The sequence below is a fragment of the Parambassis ranga genome, chromosome 17 (genome assembly GCF_900634625.1).
Source record: "Parambassis ranga chromosome 17, fParRan2.1, whole genome shotgun sequence".
Taxonomy (NCBI): Eukaryota; Metazoa; Chordata; class Actinopteri; family Ambassidae; genus Parambassis; species Parambassis ranga.
The window spans coordinates 4,675,044-4,696,507 of NC_041037.1; the positions used below are offsets into that span (position 1 = coordinate 4,675,044).

At 39.5% G+C, this 21,464-nt stretch overlaps 2 protein-coding genes across 5 annotated transcripts in view; one reads left to right on the forward strand and one right to left on the reverse strand.

The window, feature by feature from the left end:
• Positions 1 to 21,464, forward strand: part of myripa (myosin VIIA and Rab interacting protein a) — a 110,403-nt gene that overhangs the window by 54,007 nt on the left and 34,932 nt on the right. For 2 of the 4 annotated variants that reach the window (XM_028426692.1, XM_028426693.1), the window contains 3 exons: positions 5,294 to 5,385; positions 7,969 to 8,179; positions 9,059 to 9,306. The gene's annotated coding sequence lies outside the window, so the exon portion shown is untranslated. The remainder of the gene's footprint in view (positions 1 to 5,293; positions 5,386 to 7,968; positions 8,180 to 9,058; positions 9,307 to 21,464) is intronic. The other 2 variants (XM_028426695.1, XM_028426694.1) reach the window with 2 other exon arrangements.
• LOC114449637 (uncharacterized) lies at positions 11,943 to 19,198 on the reverse strand. The gene is made up of 2 exons (XM_028427450.1): positions 12,103 to 19,198; positions 11,943 to 11,973 (listed from the first exon to the last, which is right to left on the reverse strand). The coding sequence occupies exon 1, from the start codon at positions 19,196 to 19,198 to the stop codon at positions 12,110 to 12,112; it is 7,089 nt and encodes a 2,362-aa protein (XP_028283251.1). The 3' UTR covers positions 11,943 to 11,973; positions 12,103 to 12,109.

A 21,464-nucleotide genomic window follows, 5' to 3' on the forward strand; every position in this document is an offset into this window, starting at 1 on the left:
AGCATTGTGTAGGTTTACAGCATTGCATAAGACTGCCAGCACCTCCTGAAGGTCTTGTGTGTCCTTACTGTGACTCAGACTCCTAGCTTGCTTTATGTTTGTGTGTTTTTTAATTTTTCCTGTTTTGATCAGGTTTGCTACATGAGTTACTACACTGTGTGATTTACTGAGTGTTGGTTCATCAATGTCTTTCATCTGTCGTATTTCATCAATTAGAGTGTCGATGCTCTTTGTTTCCTCATCTCTCAGAACCTTTTTTAAATGCTTGATGAGATTCTCAGTTTTGTTTGAATCTAAGAGTGTAAGGAGGGTTTTGTTGCTCTCATCTGTCCACTTGGAGGAGACCTGATATGTTGCCATTAAATGTAAAATCTTCCTGATGGAAATACAGCCTTCGTCATGATGGTGGTCAGTCAAAGCTTCCAGGAGGTTTAAAGCCTCTACTGGTGACCAAAGATTTTGTTCTACCAGTCTTGAAACCATGTGGAAGAGTTCTTTAGTCTGTATGTCTGAAGCCTGGACATGCTCAGCACAGTCAAATAAAATCTCATAACACCATTTCGCTGCAGGAGCTGCTCTGTTATTCTCAGCTTCTGTTTTTTCAGTAACCACTCTCAGGAGATTATCAAGAAAGGTCAGAATGAAGGCCTCATTAGGAGAAAATCCCTTTCCAGTAATCTTCTTTGAGAGTGATAAATTTAGTGTCTGTGGTTGTGTCTTCGGTTTGGATTGTGTGCAGCACCTGGAAAAGAGCCTTAATGAATCTGCGTTTCTGCTCTGTATCTTCATCGTGAAATTTACCCATGAGTCTTTTCAGGATATCTGCAGCAGGCACCAGGGAATGATTTTCTTTGAGCCGGGAGTGTTCCAGATAATAGAAAGCATTGACACTTTGTTCTTCAATGATAAATCCACGACTCAGCGGAGGGTTCCTTGTTTCCATCACATCTATACTGTGTTGAAAATAATCAGAGACAAAGTCATCCATGGTGCCATACACAATATCTGCTTCATAGACCTCCTTGTGTGATGCAGTCTTTGTCTTGTTTGTTTTGAGAGAAATGTGGAGGTTCTTGTAGAAGTCAGACCACTCCATAGTTTTGTGCTGTGAACGAACATCAGAGCTCAACACAATGTCCAGTTTGTTTCCCATGCAGACCTGTGAGGCTGCAAACATGGCAGTGACACATGGGTCTTCTTCCATACCAACCAGCTGTAGCACTTCACTCTTCTCAGTCAGCACCAGTGCACACCAATGCAGCATGTGCCTCACTGTAGGCCACCAGCCTTTTGATTCAAAAACTGCTCTGCAGAGTTGACACAGAGAGCTCTTCATGTGGTCTGCACTCAGGGTTACACTTTTAAAGAAATCTTTCATAAATGCTGCATCTTTTAGTGTATTTTCAGAATATTGTAGGACACCACTGGTCACATTTTTTATCATATCACTCTGAGAATCATCCAATTTCCAAACCAGTTTTACCTCTTGCAGAGCTTCATCCAGGCTGCTCTCATCTTTCCTCCTGAGAGTCTTTTGGAAATCCTGATGGAATGTCTCTGTCATGTGCCGTACGGAAATAGGACCCAAATGCAGACCAAAGTAACGTTTAAACAAAGGTGAGCTTTAATGAAAGCCAAAAACAGTCCAGAGGACAAAAAATAACTAAACTCAACTAAGATCAGAACAGATCAAAACCACAAAGTACAAACAAAAGGAAATCAAAAACCAACAAACCAAGGAGATCTAGTCCAGGGGAGGACGACAGGACGGAAGAAGGCCAGGTAAGCTGAAGAACACGGCACGGGGAATGACAAACACAATGATCCGACGAAGACAAAGGGGAGCATGAGACTTAAATAGGGAAGAGACAGCACAGGTGAAGACAATTAGGGAGGAGCTGGTAATCAGAGGGAGGAGGAACAGAAGGAGAGAGGGGAGGAGCAGAGAAAGACAAGAGGAGAAGCGAAGAAAGAAGATGACAGGAGGGAGAGAGCGGAAGAGGAAGAAGAGAGGGAAGGACTGAGGAGGAGCAGAGAAAGAGGAGGGAGGAAGAGAAGGAGAGAGGGAAGGACTGAGGAGAAAAGAGGACAAACACTGGAAACTAAATAACAAAATAAACAATAAAACAACAAAACAAGGAGCCAAAACCCTGGCTCATGACAGTCTCAGGGTCAGCAACATCAATAGTCTGGACCAGAGAGCGCCCAGACTCATCTGTCCACCCTGGCAACATGGCATACACTTGTACCAGTGTAAGGATTTTCATCACTGAAACATCCTTCATGTTTTTCAGTGACAATGCTTTAAGCAGAGTCAGTGCCTCTGCTGGGGTCCATTGGTTTGTTTGTACAAGTCTGAGGAGCATTTCAGTGGATTCTGAGTGGGCCTCTTTTCCATTCAGATGTGTGAGTGTGTGTAAGAGAAGCTTCAAACACTGGATTTCCACCTTTAAAATGAACACAGAAGCTGTTCCCACTGCTTTCTGCAGTGATGATGTGAGGGTGCCCAGGAAGTCAATAAGAAAGAGGTTCTCTGTGGAAAGTTCTTCTTCAGCCCAGTGTTTGGCAATGAGGACTGTGTCATTATCAGAGCCACCGTGGTCAGTGAAAAAGTGCATCAGGTTCAGATACAGAGCTTGAGTCAGCAAGAAACTCTCAAAAGCATCAGATGCTGATTGGCTGATGGACACCACCAAAGACTGTACTTGATTGGAGACCATTTGGAGGGAGACTCCCTCAGATATCTCCAGAGACAGGGCACACAGCTCTGTGATGAACACTTGAGTGTGCTGCAGAGTGCTGAGAGATGGAGGATCACTGATCCATTCATCAAAGAGAAGTTTGTCCAGGACTGACAGGACCTGCCCCAGCTGATCAGCTGTTAGCTGAGTAAGACTGAGGTTTTCAACTGGGATGCTGCATTTCACAGAGAGGATTTTTAGAAGCTCGTCACAGTCACAGTGTGATTCATATTTAGCCTCAAACTCATTCAGTTAGTCTTTTAGAACATTGTGTTTTTGCTCCTTTTCTTCTGAAATGTTGCTGTCCAGTTGATTCTCATACTGCTCTTTGGCTCGTTTGTGTGATTCTTCTAGTGTTTGATTCAGTTCTTCCTGTCTTCTCTCCTCTTCCTGCCTCCTCCTCTCCTCCTCCTGTCTTCTCCTCTCTTCTTCTCTCCTCCTCTCCTCCTCTCGCCTCATTTCCTCCTGATCTCTGATTGGCTTATTAAAGCAGTAGTCACACTCATACATATTGTCATAGCCAACCGGTCTGTAGTATTCCCCTCCATTGAACACATATACAAACCGCCCATGAACAGTGGTTTTGTAAAGGTCATTGAAGGAACAGCATGGAGGCAGGACTTTCTGACATATATGACATCGTAGGCGGTCACCCATGTGGCATTCTGATGGTACGTTCCCCATTTTTGTTGATTTATCCAGTTCATTCAGTTCAAGTGCAGAATCCTTTTTCCTGAAAAAAATATATATACAAATTAAATGATTGCCCAATTTAAGAAACGAGGTATAAGAAAAGAGTCTGTTTTCCTGAAAAATAAACACATAGCATTGTAGCCCAATAAAAATATGCTAATACCAGAAATACACATGCCCATAAAAATACATTTTTTACAAGTTTTATGTGTTATTTAAGTCAATATTCCTTCTGATCTATTTTTTTGTTATCATCTAAGGGTTGAAAAGGTTATATATATATATATATATATATATATATATATATATATATATATATATCATTTTAACATTATATATATGTTAAAATGATGACCCTCACATTTGGCAACCATGTCATTCATGGACACACTCTAAGTCACGTTTAGTTAATGACTGCTTTCTGTAGTGATGATCATCACACTGATATTATTTTTGTCTCACTGAAACTTGGTTACAGGATGAAAAGTTTAATTGAGTCAATGCCATCTAGTTGTATTAACTCTTAGTGATGTGCAAATGAAGCAATGAAGCCGTATTGAACCACTTCATCAATTGTCTCCAGTATGAGTTAATTCATTCAAGTCAAAGTCAAAAAAGTCAAAGTCAGCTTTATTGTCAACTCTGCTATATGTGCTGGACATACAGAGAATCGAAATTGCGTTACTCTTCACTCCGCAACATATAACATGTAACTAAAAAACTAAAGATAAATATAAAGTGTAAAAAAATGTACCTACAATGAGGCACACACAAGGGGGGGAAAGTGGGGCACAGCAGGGAGAGCGTTCAGCTTCCTGACAGCCTGGTGGATGAAGCTGTCCCTCAGTCTGCTGGTCCTGGCCTGGAGGCTGCGCAGTCTCTTTCCTGATGGCAGCAGACTGAAGAAGCGGTGTGAAGGGTGGGTGGGGTCTCCTGTGATGCGGAGAGCCTTTCGGGTGAGACGGCTGTCGTAGAGGTCTTGGAGGGAGGGGAGAGGGATGCCGGTGATCCTCGTTTCAGAAAGCTTCGTTTCAGTGACATCTCCTGGTCAAATAGGACACAGTGTCTTAATTATGTGATGAGTGTAACCAGGGTGTGTGATGTACATATATTTTATGCACGATTGATTCATTGGTTGGTCAGTTGATTGTAAATGTATGTATTGCATAGGAGCTTGGGGATATGCTCAAACAAACCCATCAGTGACTCCAAATGGTTTTATTTTGTCTCTCGTTATCAAGGAATATGCAGGATCAGTGATTTTTCAGATTCCAAGATTGAAGCGAGTTCGTTGTTATATACAATACAAGCAACGAAATGCTTGTAACATGCAGGAAGTCAAGACAAAATAAGCATAAATAATACTAAATAATAATTTAAAATGTAAATAAGTAAAATAATTTTTTTAAAATGCCAACGTCATTGTCATCTAATGGTGGCTATCTGGTACTACTGCTTTATGCCTAAAAGGCCTGTAAAACTGGGTCAAACAATTCTGCCTACCAAGTTTAGTGAGGTTTTTAACATTATAACCTGCAACCCACAAAAAATAGCATAGGCCTAACTGTTTGTTTAACACTACTGTAGGATAGAGGTGGAACAGTTCATAAAATCCATGTTTTGGTTTGCATCACGGTTTTCAGTTTGGTTCGGATTACATTGTTTAGCATCTGCTTTTCAAACACTGGATTACCATAGATCAGCACCAAATATATAGTCTAATTATCCAACATTTACCATCTATATTGCACCAGATCATAACAGAAGTCATTTAAGGTAATCTTTCCTATACAACAGGTCTTTACTTTGTTCTTTTTTATACAAACTAAATAGCCTTATGTTATTTATCTTGTTTGCAGGCTGCATGGTCTCTGCATGGTCACGTGCTGTCTGCACACAGCGGCCCGATGTGCGTACACACAAACACACAGACATGTGAGCTCACATACAGGTAAACACACTCCCACCAGCGAATGGGGCTCATCTTGTTTTGCTCACTGTAGTCAATGGAGTTGAGTCTATCCAACTAGCATGTCATGCATGTCATACAGTAAACTAAGCTAAGCTAAGCTAAGGTAGCAGTAATGATCCCAGTGGTGTTTTTTTAAAATTTTATTTTTAAAATATGCTATTTACATCCTGCCCTGTAAGCTATGACGGGTTATTTCAGATATAATATGTCAGATATAGTTTATTTTTAATTGACTAAAGAATGTCTTGATTTCTTTATATCTGTGTTCTGACCACAAGCATGGGTCTCACTTTCTTTTTCGACTGTGTTCAGTTTAAAACATTTTTCTGCCTTGTTATAGGAATGTCAAGACCTGAATTTCACTGCAGAAATGATTGAAATTAAATGATATGTATTTGTATTCTATAAAATTATCCAGGCACAGAAAGAGATAAATCTCAACATATAATTTAAACCCCAATCTCTATGTAACAGTGAAGCAGTGACAAAATGTCCTCAGTGGACCTAATCTATATAAATATATGCATGTGTCACGCAGGAAAGAGACCAGCTGAAGAAGTGATGAGGAGGTGGGTCTAATCAAATCAATTTATTAGTACAATAATAATCAATCAACAAAACAAAATGAATCCGCTCACCTCCACTACCTTACAGCCAAAGAACGGCCGCCAGGAATAAAAAAATACCCACCCCACAATTTGTGAACACTACAACGCCTGGCAGACCGTATGGAAGCAGGGTAGGTACGGATTCAGGGGGAAAAAATAAATAAACAACATAAAGAAACAAATTAACAATAATACTTTCTTTTAAAAACTATTAAATCATACTTACAATACAATACGCTTAATAACAATTAAAATACCTTGCAGATGCGTGACCAAAGTACTCGTGATTATCGGCTACTTCTTCGCCTGAACATCCATCTGCAATAGATTAAGATTAAGATTAAGATTAAGATTAAGATTAAGATTAAGATTAAGATTAAGATTAAAAAAACCTTTATTTGTCCCACAATGGGGAAATTGCATTTTTGCAACAGCACAAATACAGAAAGCAAAAGATAAGATGAGAAAAGCTATATACAATAATACAATAAACTATAGCTGCAGGCTGTGAACATCTTTTAACGTGAGCCAGTCTTACCTTGTTTTCAATCTGATGTCCTGCAGCACAGTTCAGAACAGAACTGAAACAAAACAGAAACCGGAAGTACAGGGCGGGGTGTGAATCAGCTGTAACAATCAATCAAGCATGTTATTGAATGTTTTTACTGTGTGTAGCGTATGATACTCAGATTGAGTAATGTAGCCTAATGTAATAAATTATAAATTACAAATGAAAACAAAGAATTAAAACAACCACAAAACTGAGTGAGAGAGTAAATACAAAATAAAAGGTGAAATAGCTGAAGAGAAAAGAGAAACACAAGCAGACAAAACAAAAATAATATACTTTTACCACAATTTCATTACAAAGAGATAAACATTAAGAATTGATATGGACTATAATTGCTGATCAAGCATAAACATATTGCAGCCAACTAAGTGTGGAGTAGAGGATGACATTTGTCAGGATTTCCTCTGTGTCCCGTGGGATGGGATTCAAAACTTTATTAATCCCGTGATTGGGATGGGAATAAAAATCAACGGGAGCCGGAAAGAGCGGGAACGTCATTAATAAATTATGATTTTGTATGTTGCATTCGTCATGGCGGACACAGATTAAAAAGGAAAATAAATCGGTTGATGACTTATAGGACTGGAACTAACAATTCAGAGTTACCTTCTACAGAGCCCTGGACATGAGGACATGAGGAAATATAAATTGAATTATTATTAATATTATATTAATTAATATAATAATTTGTTCCCAATCCTGAGAACATCTAGGGGTCCTTTCAGCTCTGTATGAAATCTGCACCAAAAAAAAACAAACAAATCTGAGAAGAAATGAATGACTGTAATTTGGTCAAATTATGTTTTAGGCCTTAATCGTCCTTAAATTTGTATATTCAGATTACTGTCATATTATTTACTGACACAGCTGAGGAGATAAATCTGTAACATATGACCTTGTAATGCTTGTTATTTTGATAGACACAAATAACCTTCAGTTCTCTGCAGTTCTCCTCCTGTCCACCAGGTGTCTGTAGAGACTTTCCCTTCACTGCTGCCTGCACCTTTTCATCCCGTTTTACTGCTTCGTCTGAAACTCCTGTCTGTTTCTTTTTGCCCTTTTTTGTTTTCTGCAACTTTTGTAGCCAGGCCAGCCATATATACAGATAAGTAAACAATTTTATCCTCAACTGAGCCCTCAAACAGCAACTTTACTGCACGTTACTGCAGTGATTCATACGGTGGAAACAATTAATTAATCAAGACGCCGCTCATCACACATTTTGGCAAGAATCACCTAAAACTCCCTCATCATCAGTGTCCATGTTTGTTTGTGTAATCTATCTGTTTTTAAGTAAAGTTTTATTCATCACTTCCATGTGGTCTTGGCCAGCAAAGAGACGCTGGAAGTCTCTAATCAGGCTTTATCCTGATTTTCTCTCAGAAAGCGGGACTGGCTGCGGTCAGAGCTGCTCATGGACTCCTTCCTCTAACAAGTGGGAAACAACTCAGCAGCAGCTGCCAGGGTCCTTAGATTATCCCTGTCTGGTCGTTTTCACGTCCAGTCACAGATAGGAGGAGTAAACTGGGTCTTTTTTGTTTTTTGAGAAGAAGGTGATTATTCCAAACAGCGAAGGAAACACACCCAGAGACCCGTGAGTTCTTTGACGTTCATATTTTCTTATCTGCAAATACAGAAAAAAAAACTCTGTAGTCTGAAAACAACTTGTTCAACAAACTGTTAAATGTCTTTATTTTTCCTTATAGGTTAGATTGCCTTGATATGCCGTTAGTAAAATAGTGTAATTTATTCATCTGTGCACCTCATCGTGTTTGAGTTGATGGTAAAGTTTGTCTGGAGAGATTTCCTCCTCAGGAATGCTAATGCAGAAAACAACTTCAGTCATGCTCGGTGTTAATACCCCTGATTTATTTGTGTAAGTGGCTTTAAGGACGTGAAAATGCATTTCAGCTGCACAGTTGTGCTCCTTCAGAGAGCTGTTTGTGTGGGACTGATAGATGAGAGGCGGACCAACCATCAAGACACTCTATACAAGTAACAGTAAAATAATAAATACACGAGTCTGAGTCTTAAATGTCTGATTTGGAAAGCATCCAATTCAGATAAAGGTTTATTTTAGATGTAATTCCTTCAGCAACAACATTAATCAATCTAAGTACATGCTTCATCAATGATCATCATGATCTGTCAACGTATGATCTCTGTAACTTGTGTTTGTAGAAAGCACTATTCTGTGAGCCTCATACAAACATGGAAAAGTTTACACAACCATCTCTAAAGAGTTTAGACTCCACAAATCCACAGACAGACAGATTGTGTTTCCCTGCCCAGAAGTGTTCTATTAACAAAGATTACCTCAAAAAACAAGTCATGTAACAGTTACAAAGGAGCCCAGGGTAACCTTTATGCACAAATACAGAAAATCTACTAACTCTGTGTGGCTGTATATTCAATGTAACTTTCACTGAGTGTGTTTAAAAGCTGCTGACTTGTATATTTTCCTTTGCTTCAGATGAAATCAGCAAGCTGATTGGTCAGAGGGGAAGAGAGACAGCAGGTCGGCCGTCAGCGATGGGTCGGAAGCTTGAGTCAGCTGTTTTTTGGACACTGTAGCTGACTCCAACTCTGTGTGTGCCTGTGAGTTTTACTTCTTACTTAAAGTGAGATGTAGCCTACCAGAGACCCTCTTCATGATCCCAAAGGATAACCCCAAGACAATCAAAACCAGCGACACTGAGAGATCAAATGCCCACGTGAAAAGTAAGTGTTAGTTTTTTACTTGTAAGGTTATGTTTGGCCACAGGCTGGGGTAGTGATTATGTTGCCAAGTTTGACAGAATGACATATTTGGCCATTGGTCTGATTTAATATGCGCTGGTGCATAAACTGCTAAAAAGTGCTGCAAATGTGACAAACTTGACATGATATTGTTATGTTTAAGGAAAAATAAGAAGAACAACTCCCAAAGAGTTAACCAGTTTTACTGGATGAAAAGTTGGCATACATCAATAACTTAACAACGTGCATCAGTATATAATAATTATATAATCTGTCTTTAGCCAGGGCTGGTAAGTGTATAAACTGTCCAGAGTCACTCATATCCAGTTTAACATTGCTTTCTTTGACATTTGGCCATTATTGTAACATTTTGTCACGTCTTATCTGGTGTTTTGATTCTACTTTTTTTGTTTTATTTGTCAGCCGTCCTGTCATATTACATGAAACTCCGAGATTTTTTTCTCAATAAGCAAAACTGCTTGTGTCTGCCAGCCAAAATGTGAAGATGTCATTGAAAAAGAATAAATCTGCTTTCTCACTCCTACAAAGACTCTAAAAAGAATGATCACAAAAAAAAATTATTCTGGGGGAGACAAAGAAATGATTCAATATTTTATTATAAAACAGAGAACATTTGATTAGATAATGTCACACTTCATAACAGAATAGTTAACCATTTATATTTTTTGCTTAAGCCAGCTCTGTTTTGGCAACACCTCACACAGCGGCTTCTCTCAACACTGAAATTATCAAAGCAGTGAAGCACATGTAAGCACATGGCTTTAAAATCAATTAATCAAATTAGTTTGAACTTGTAAAATCAGACGTTGATAGGTGTATTCATATACATATACTTATACATAACTACTATATACTTCATATAGTTAAAAATAATCTTAATTGAGGATTAACTCAATTATTATTATAATAAATAGTATTGATTATAATACTAACAGCTTTACATGATGTATAAGAAGACAATATGTATGAGAAGTAAAATAAAGTTATTTGAACATAGATAAAAACGAAAAGTCAACAGTCAGATCTATCTTATCCACAGAAGGTCAACAATCTTGTTCCTGTTTGGATCGTTCTGATCATTGTAGCCTTTGTTTTGGATCCATTTTGTAATAGCGTTAAAATCCTTCTCGGTCATGACACCTTTACCCTGAAGCCGGTCAAACCATGAGCTCGCCATCTTCACGCTATGTTTTTGAAAACTCTTTTTGAAAACAGCCAGCCTGGTTTTACTCATTGGGGTGTTCTGAAAGTTGTTGAAATTCTTGGCTTTATCCAACTTAAATCTCACCATTGCACCAAGGATGGTCTGTTTGAAGGTGAGTCATTTAGATGTGAAGTCATGTTATTAGACATGGAAAGAGAAATAGAAGGTAACACTAAACCCCTTCATTCCTTACATCTTACATCCTCCTTTCCTTTCTTGTCTAGATTAACCCCCAGATGTAAAAGGAAAAATAACGCATAGCAGATGTAGGCTAAATATCCATAAATATATATACACCAAAAGGTTTCTATAATTTAATTTAATGCACCTGTAATTAACCTCTATGTTTTTAAATTAAAATAATGAATTTAACAAAAATTAACATAAACTAAAAAATTAAAATAATGAATTTAACAAAAATTAACATAAAAAGCACATGTTTCCAAACACCTGGAACACCCCGAACAAATGTTTAAAATCTGTTTATTTTACTGTTTATCATGCGGAAAATGATTTTTTAAATTTACTTCTGCTGTAACCATACAATCACTTGACTGAAGATATAAGTGATCAATAATATATTGTTCAACAGCCGGGAACTTGCATCCGATTATACAATGTACATCTCAGAAAACTCAAAACCTCCTAAAAACAAAGACTCAAAAAAAGAATGATTCACAAAAAACCCATGTGGAAGTGTCTCTAATTTGATATCTGATTGATGAGATGAATAAAGTTTCAAAGGAAGAGTTGTCTTTTTAAGATTTATTATCCTGTGTAAGAGGGAGATCAGTCATACAGAGTTCAGTCTCTGGCTGAGGATGTCCAAAGAGTACAGGAATACAACATGTGCAAAACTTAATCTCTAACAATCAACTCTTCATGTGAAGGAGCACCTTATCTAAGTGTCCTTGAAGAGTGTCAATATCATTTTTACCATCACACCCCTAATTTCTGCTTATTCTCCTTTCTATACTACTGGAGACAAAGAAATCATTGAAAATTGTACTACAAAGCAGGTTATAGTGTCATACTGCATGACAAACTAGTATGATATAGTATATATATATATATATATATATATATATATATATATATATATATATATATATATATAGATATATATATATATATATATAGATATATATAGTAAAAACATGCACTTTAAGTAATTTGAAATTGATTGTAAAATCACACACATACACATATAGACTAATTGCAGTTAAAATCATCTTAAATGATTAAGGATATCATTCCAATATCATATAATGTAAAGATTAGTAAAATGAAGTTTTTTTTATTACAGATAACAAAGAAAAGTCATGATCAGGATCCAAGTTATCCAGAGCAGTATCTTGATCAGAATCAGGCAGGTGGATGGTCTTCATTCTTGTTCACTACTCTGATTCTCAGGTTTCCATACACTATAAAGAAATACAGAAATGTTCACTCTGGTCATCTGCTCATCGTGATGCAAAGTATACATGATGACACATGATGTACTCCTTATGATTTATCAATATTTTAGCTTTACTGTAGTAAAGATATCTTACCTTTTCATCACAGGAGGTTAACAACCTGGTTCCTGTCTGGATCGTTCTGATCATCGTAGCCCTTGTTTTGGATCCATGTAGTAATAGTGTTTAGATGATTCCTGGTCATGACACCTTTGCCCTGAAGCAGGTTAAACCATGAGTCCACCATCTTCAAACTATGTTGTTGAAAACTCGTTTCAAAAACAGCCAATCTGGTTTTACTCATTGGGGTATTCTGAAAGTTCTCAAAATTCTTGCCGTCATTCAACTTGAATCTCACCATTGCACCAAGGATGGTCTGTTTGAAGGTGCCCACCACATCATCTTTGCTTATGGTGGTAGCTAGGGATGTTCTGAATGCTGGAGATTTTGTGCTTGAAAACTCAGAATGTACGTCTTTAGGCACATACACAGCTGGAAGTTCACGGCCACGATATTTTTTGACATCCTCAATCAGATTGGGATCCAGAGGAGATGAGCTGGTTGCAACTTCAAGCATGGCTTCTGCTAATTTGCTGTTCTGGTTGAGTTTTCTAGCACCCAGTATACAACTGACTGGTGGCTGATGGTCACCATTGATGATCTCACCCAAATTTGAATATTGTTGTTTGTATTTCAGCCAATCTTTGTACAACTTTACTTTTCCAACCTCTTCATTTAGAAGATTTTCGGTTTCTTCTCTTCTTCTCTTCTCTTTGATCTTTTTTGGTCCAGCTCCCTCTGCCATGTACCAGTCCCCTCCTCTGATTGCATCAGTCCACTCTTTGCGCTTGATGAATGGCTCCCATTGACCTGGGTGTTTGAGGAGAGTGTCAGCCTCTAAAGTTCGGAGGCGGCCTGCTTCCAAACTGATTTCTTCATCACTGGCGTCTGGTTTTATGCCCCGTGCCAAAGCATGAAACAGGCAGCTCTTGCCCTTGTTGTCTACAGTCACTATTTTGCCATTGATTTGCACATCATAGTGGCCATCAGGGTATTGGGCACTCTTTGGTCTGTAGATCAGTGTCACAGTTTGACTGGCAGGCTTACTGCTTGGGTTTAGCTCCTGCATTTTGGTAAGTCTGCCATCCTTATCCTGTGTTAAGAGGACAACTTTAGTACCTGTAGTTTCAGACAGAACTCTCATATCAAGAATGGTGCCTGCAGTCATGGATTTCTGGATCTTTTCAGCATGTGTCTGCACTGCCACTCCAGCAGGTTTAGAGCTGGAGGTTGCTGGCATGTATGCGATGTAACTGTTGTGCTGTCCAGCTCTGAGTTTTTCTTCTGTTCGGTCTGTCTTTAAGCCCTTTCTTACATATTTGCCAATGACTCCATTTACTTTGTTTTGAACATGAGAAACAAGGTGAGTGGAGAACTTCTGGTGGAAAACTTCGACAGAAGCATCAGCCAACAAAGCACTGATGGTGTCAGTCAATTCTTGCTTGAATTCTTTCAGCAACTTCCTGTCTGAATCGGACAGCTCATTTACCTTCACTTTCTGTGATGAAATGTCTTTTTTAAATGTATTCATCTGTTCAGTAAGACTTGAGAAAAACTCTCCACTGAGACTGGCCACTGAAGCGATGGCATCTCCTGCCAGTACCCCCATGTGGATTGCTTGGATGGCGGTTAGAATTGACTGTGCTGTTCCTTTGGCCTCTGCTTTGACTTTGTTGATCACTTGGGTAAATGATGAGTTCAGCTTCTTCTGCCAGCTGAGGTCTGCATAAAATGGCTGAATTGCAGTGTCACCTAACGTTTTGAAAACAGACAGCAGTTTGCTCTTTCTGTTCTTATCCTCCAAGAGATCACGGAGTTGCTCTTTATCCCTGAGCTGTGACAGTATAATGGAGTCTACTAATGTAGCCAATTCCTGTTTTTCCATGTTGGATTTCACTTTATCATTAATTCCCCTTTTCACCTCATTTTTAATGCCTTGCAGTATTTGTTTCAGTATTTCTTCCTCTGCTTTCCCAAGTCCATAGTGTATGACTTCTTCTGCCACTTTTTTAGTTGTGTATTTGACTGCATTCTTCATATTTGTCTTTGTGACAGCACTTAAACTGTTTTTCACTTGTTTGGAGAAGAACTTTGGCAATGCTTTCAGCTCTTTTCCTAATCCTTTAATCAGCACTTCAGCAGCTTTAAAGCCCTTTGAAATCAGATTTCCAATTCCAAACCCGATGAGAGACACACCAATGGAAATAGCTTTGTCTATAGCCCATGACTTCCAGCTGAACTCTCCTGTCACCATGGACTCTATACCATAGATGCAGTCTGATATTCCTTCAGTAATGAGTCCCATGCCAAATTGAGCCAATGCACCAAATGTAAATGCAGTGAGCAGTGCTCCAGCAGTAATCTGTACAATACCAAGAAAGAAAACCAACAGAGCTTCCCATGGAAAACGAGGCTCCTCTTCCACAGAGAATACATACTTCAGACCTTGATTGTAGAGGTTGTCGGCTTCCACTTGGAGATCTTCATCACCAGACAACACCAGTGAAAAAATTGGTGATTTCTTGGCAATGGCATCCCTCCCCTTCTTCTGAATTTCATCCACTTTTTGAATGGCTTCATTTATGTTTTTGTCTATGTACATGAACATGCTGCGCTTGGTTTTTAACTGTTTCTCAAGGCCTGTTGGTTCATTGTTGCCTGACTCTGCAGAAGACATTTTTGCAAATAACAGACAGACCATGCATTCCTCATCGAGATACTTTAGAGACTCTTGTGCCTTGAGTAGATCGTCTCTGGCCTTGTTGAGGTAATTTTCACTCTTCTGGTGTATAGTGCAGTATGCATGGTTGTAAAAAGCTATAGCTGCCCAGTTTTCATCTAGTTTCATGGCTTTCTCAAACAGCCTGGTGCTGATGTCCCATTGTTTCTCACTCAGTGCAACATTTCCAAACTTGATGTAGTGATAAATGCTGGCGCATGGTGAACTCTGGCTTTGAGTTTTACTTACTGCCAATGTCAAGTCAGCTTTCAAACTCTTTTCCAAATCATCTCTCTTCAACTGGTCGATTTCTTCTGATTTAGTCTGCAGCCATATCCCCCAGAACTCATTCATGATGGCAACGACAGCTCTTCTATCATCTCCATCTGCCCTTTTATATATATCATGAAGAGTCTTGCAGTATTCTGCAAACAGGTCCTCTCGCAGTTTCATCTCAGCGACATCGTTCATCATTTCATTTACTTTTTCTGCTGCCAGTTCATCTCTTGTGTGTTTAGCTTCCTTCAGAGTAGATGCTCTTCTGAACGACTGCTGCAGGTGTTCAGTGCACATGATTACCTGAGCCGATCCAGGCTTACCTTTGCGTGCAGTTCGACCAAAAGCCTGGAGTTCCACTCTTGTGTTCTCAGAAAGGAAGGAAAGGATCACAAATAATCCTCCATTATTGTTCACTGGTTTGGACACTTTTATGTCTGTGCCACGCCCAGCAAGGTTAGTGGCAACAATGACATCGCCAGGAAGCAGTTCCTTTTCCATTTTGCTCAAACTTTCTTTGTCACTGCGGCAGTAGAGAATGGTTTGACCAGGAACAAAGCTTTTCATCTCCTCATGGATCTCTTTGGCTTTGTTGATAGTTTCACAGATCACCAGGGCTGCTCTCCCTTCTCTGTATGAATTTGGGGAAATCTGAGCCCTAACTACCTGTTTTATTTCTGATTTCCACTCCTCAGCAGAGTCTGTCAGAGTACCTTTGACCTCATATAGCTTCTTCCTATTGAATGTTGGCATTTTGCAGGCAGAGAGATTAGGATATAAGCCCTGCAAAAACTCAATGTCTGATTTGCTCCCAAGTGTTCCTGTTGTTCCATATATTTTTCCATGGTACTTTTCAAAAAAGGAAACATTGGAAATGTAGTTAGTCACTGTTGAAATGGTGCTCAGTTTGATTTGATGTTTAATCTCAACAAACTGTTGCAGACCATCACCCCATTTCTTGTTCAGCTCTACAATGCCTGTGGATCTGAAATCCACTGGACAGACATTGTTGTTTTCCACTACGTATTCCTGTCCTTCTCTCAACAGCATTGCCAGAAAAGCATTCTGGACCCACACTGGCAGCTTCTTCTCAATCAGGGTCTTCAAGAATCCAGGTATGCTGATTTTAACTTTGTCATTTGTACATGGAGTGAACTGAATCTTCTCTGAGATTAACTCTGCAATGGGCTTGATGAGAGTTTCTTCCGAATCATAGAGACTACAACACAAGCCATCCTCCAAGACAAGAAATGTTAGTTCTGGAATGTCACAGGCGTCATATGGGCTGCTCTTTTGAAGAGAGAGCAATCCCTTGTCATCTAAATTGTAAATGGTAAAACCATAGGGGACATAGTCTTCCATTTCTTTGAAAAACTTGATCATATCATCCTGACTCACAGTTTTCAGCTTCTTAAAAAGTTCATCCTTTTCACTTTTGTGAATATCCTCTGTAAATCCTTTTGGCACAATGTTGGTTTCCTCAGCGATCTGTAAAATGTCAACAGGATCATCAATTTCAGTTTCTTCTGTGTTCATGGAGTCAAAGATAGCCTTGAAGAATGAAGCTGGTGGGCTCCGCACAAAAGTCTCGTTTCCTGCAGAAAGGAAGCCATATTGACTCACGTGGCCCCAGATCATGGCCAGAATTGTGTTCAGGTGCTGCATGGAAACCATGGGGCTTGACAGGTATGTCAGTTGCACCCCCTGGTCCAGGAGCAGTGAGTCTACTTCATCAATTATGATGCATTGATACTTGCGATCAGGCCTCACATCCTTCATTTCAAATATCTGGCGAAGGTGATCTGCAGCAAAGGCTTCAATGGTTCCATAGACCACGTCCTTCTGGTAACATTTTTTGCGATCTTTGTCCTGGTTTTTGTTTGTGTTTGTGTCAACTGTAATGCCAAAGTACTTGTAGAACTCTGCCCATTCTTCTGCATCCCTCTGGCACAACACAGACGAGCTGGACACCACATCTACTTTTTCACCCTGAAGAACACGCAGCACTGCAAACATTGCGATGACACAAGACTTCCCTTCACCAGTCCCCATTTCCAGGAGCTTCCCAGTGTCAGACAAGGCCAAGAGGCACCAGCTTATCATCTGACTGTGTCTCGGCCACCACTTCCCTCCAGCATTGTGCAGGTTTACAGCATTGCATAAGACTGCCAGCACCTCCTGAAGGTCTTTTGTGTCCTTACTGTGACTCATATTCCTAGCTTGCTGTATGTTTGTGTGTGTTTTAATTTCACCTGTTTTTATCAGGTTTGCTACATGAGTTACTACACTGTGTGATTTACTGAGTGTTGGTTCATCAATGTCTTTCATCTGTCGTATTTCATCAATTAGAGTGTCGATGCTCTTTGTTTCCTCATCTCTCAGAACCCTTGTTAAATGCTCGATGAGATTCTCAGTTTTGCTTGAATCTAACAGTGTAAGGAGGGTTTGGTTGTTCTTATCTGTCCACTTGGAGGAGACCTGATATGTTGCCATTAAATGTAAAACCTTCCTGATGGAAATACAGCCTTCATCATGATGGTGGTCAGTCAAAGCTTCCAGGAGGTTTAAAGCCTGTACTGGCGACCAAAGATTTTGCTCTACCAGGCTTGAAACCATCTGGAAGAGTTCTTTGGTCTGTATGTCTGAAGCCTGAACATGCTCAGCACAGTCAAATAAAACCGCGAAACAGCATTTGGCTGCAGGATCTGTTTTGTTAATCTCAGCGTCTGTTTTTTCAGGTACTCCTCTCAGGAGTTTCTCAAGAAAGGTCAGAATGAAGGCCTCATCAGGTGAAAATCCCTTTCCAGTAATTTTCTTTGAGATAGTGAGGAAATCTGTGGTTGTGTCTTTGGTTTGGATTGTGTGCAGCACCTGGAAAACAGCCTTAATGAATCTGCGTCTCTGCTCTGTATCTTCACTGTGAAATTTACCCATGAGCCTTTGCAGGACCTCTGCAGCAGGCACCAGGAAATGATTTTCTTTGAGCCGGGAGAGTTCCAGATCATAGAAAGCATTGACACTTTGTTCTCCAATGATAAAACCACGACTCAGCTGAGGGTTCCTTGTTTCCATCACCTCTATACTGTGTTGAAAATAATCAGAGACAAAATCATCCATGGTGCAGTACACAATGTCTGCTTCATAGACGTCCCTGTATGATGCAGTCTTTCTCTTGTTTGTGTTGAGAGAAATGTGGAGGTTCTTGTAGAAGTCAGACCACTCCATAGTTCTGTGCTGTGAAGGAGCATCACAGCTCAACACAATGTCCAGTTTGTTTCCCATGCAGACTTGTGTGGCTGCAAACATGGCAGTGACACATGGGTCTTCTTCCATACCAACCAGCTGTAGCACTTCACTCTTCTCAGTCAGCACCAGTGCACACCAACGCAGCATGTGCCTCACTGTAGGCCACCAGCCTTTTGATTCAAAAACTGCTTTGCAGAGTTGACACAGAGAGCTCTTCATGTGGTCTTCACTCAGGGTTACACTTTTAAAGGAATCTTTCATAAATGATGCATCTTTTGGTATATTTTCAGAATATTGTAGGACACCACTGGTCACATTTTTTATCATATCACTCTGAGAATCATCCAATTTCCAAACCAGTTTTACCTCTTGTAGAGCTTCATCCAGGCTGCTCTCATCTTTCCTCCTGAGAGTCTTTTGGAAATCCTGATGGAATGTCTCAGGGTCAGCAATGTCAATAGTCTGGACCAGAGAGTGTCCTGACTCATCTGTCCACTCTGGTGATATGGCATACACTGTAACCAGTGTAAGGATTTTCATCACTGAAACATCCTTCATGTTTTTCAGTGACAATGCTTTAAGCAGAGTCAGTGCCTCTGCTGGGGTCCATTGGTTTGTTTGTACAAGTCTGAGGAGCATTTCAGTGGATTCTGAGTGGGCCTCTTTTCCATTCAGATGTGTGAGTGTGTGTAAGAGAAGCTTCAAACACTGGATTTCCACCTTTAAAATGAACACAGAAGCTGTTCCCACTGCTTTCTGCAGTGATGATGTGAGGGTGCCCAGGAAGTCAATAAGAAAGAGGTTCTCTGTGGAAAGTTCTTCTTCAGCCCAGTGTTTGGCAATGAGGACTGCGTCGTTATCAGAGCCACCATGGTCAGTGAAAAAGTGCATCAGGTTCAGATACAGAGCTTGAGTCAGCAAAAAACTCTGAAAAGCATCACATGCTGATTTACTGATGGACACCACCAAAGATTGCACATGATTGGAGACCGTTTGGAGGGAGACTCCCTCAGATATCTCCAGAGACAGGGCACACAGCTCTGTGATGAACACTTGAGTGTGCTGCAGAGTGCTGAGAGATGGAGGATCACTGATCCATTCATCAAAGAGAAGTTTGTCCAGGACTGACAGGACCTGCCCCAGCTGATCAGCTGTTAGCTGAGCAAGACTGAGATTTTCAACTGGGATGCTGCATTTCACAGAGAGGATTTCTAGAAGCTCGTCACGGTCTGATTCATATTTATCTTCAAACTTATTCAGATGCTCTTTTAGAACATTTTGTTTTTGCTCCTTTTCTTCTGAAATGTTGCTGTTCAGTTGATTCTCATACTGCTCTTTGGCTTGTTTGTGTGATTCTTCTAGTCTTTGATTCAGTTCTTCCTGTCTTCTTCTCTCTTCTTCTCTCCTCCTCTCCTCCTGTCTTCTTCTCTCCTCTTCTCTCCTCCTCTCCTCCTCCTGTCTTCTTCTCTCTTCTTCTCTCCTCCTCTCCTCCTGTCTTCTTCTCTCTTCTTCTCTCCTCCTCTCCTCCTGTCTTCTTCTCTCCTCTTCTCTCCTCCTCTCCTCCTCCTGTCTTCTTCTCTCTTCTCTCCTCCTCTCCTCCTGTCTTCTTCTCTCCTCTTCTCTCCTCCTCTCCTCTTCTCTCCTCATTTCCTCCTGATCTCTGATTGACTTCTTAATGCAGTACTCACACATATCCCTATATTCATAGACCAACGGAAAAGACAAGGCAGGTTCTGTCTCGACTTTCCCACATATACGACATTCCACGGTGACGACGTTTCCCATCGTTGATTATTTACTCATGTGTTAGATGCTGGTTTTCAAGTGCAGAGTCTGTTTTTCTGAAAAATAAATACATAGCATTGTATCCCAATATAAATATGCTAATACCAAAAATACATATGCTCATAAAAATACATGTTTTTTTAAGTTTTATCTGTTATTTAAGTAAATATTACTTCTGATTTATTCTTTTTTGTGATCATCTAAGTATAAAAAGGTTTCAAATCCTAGTATTAGAGTACTTGGGTATGCTGAAGACTGATGCCCTGTTAAAATGATGACCCTCACATTTGTCAACCATGTCATTCATGGACACACTCTAAGTCACGTTTAGTTGATCACTGCTTTCTGTAGTGATGATCATCACACTGATATTATTTTGTCTCACTGAGACTTGTTTACAGGATGTATGTTAACAGTTTAATTTTTTTATTTAATTAGTTTAAATGAGCCAACATCATGTAGTTTTTTTAACTATTGGTGATGTGCAAATGAAGCAGTATGAAACCATTTCATCAATTGTCTCTAGGATGAGTTCATTCATTCAAAGCTTCGTTTCAGTGACATCTACTGGTGAAATAGGACACAGTCTTAATTGTGTGATGAGTGTAACCAGGGTGTGTGATGTACATATATTTTAGGTACGATTGATTCATTGGTTGGTCAGTTGATTCTGTAAATGTATGTATTGCATTAGGAGCTTGGGGATATGCTCAAACAAACCCATCAGTCACTCCAAATGGTTTTATTTCTCATTATCTCTCTCATTATAAAAGAAATATGCAGGGTCAGTGATTTCTCAGATTCCAAGATTCAAGCGAGTTCATTGTTATATACGATATGAGCAATGAAATGCTTGTAACATGCAGACAGTCAACACAAAATAAACATAAATAATAAAATTAATATGTAATTATGCTGGATATAAAACAAGTAAAATAATTCTTTTTAAAAATGCCATTAAAAAATGCCAGATGTCATTGTCATCTAATGGTGGCTATCTGGTACAACTGCTTTATGCCTAACAGGCCTGTAAAACTGGGTCAAACAATTCTGCCTACCAAGTTTAGTGAGGTTTTTAACATTATAACCTGCAACCACAAATAATAGCATAGGCCTAACTGTTTGCTTAACACTACTGTAGGATAGAGGTGGAACAGTTCATAAAATCCATGTTTTGGTTTGCATCACAGTTTTCAGTTTGGTTCGGATTACATTGTTTAGCTTCTATTCACTTTTCAAACACTGGATTACCATAGATCAGCACCAACTATATAGTCTAATTATCCAACATTTACCATATCTATATTGCACCAGATCATAAAAGAAGTCATTTAAGGTAATCTTTCCTATACAACAGGTCTTTGGGACCTTG

Bases quoted from the DNA above. Each gene is read 5' to 3' on its own strand.
- LOC114449637 (XM_028427450.1), bottom strand. From the start codon at position 19,198: ATGCACTTTTTCACTGACCATGGTGGCTCTGATAACGACGCAGTCCTC.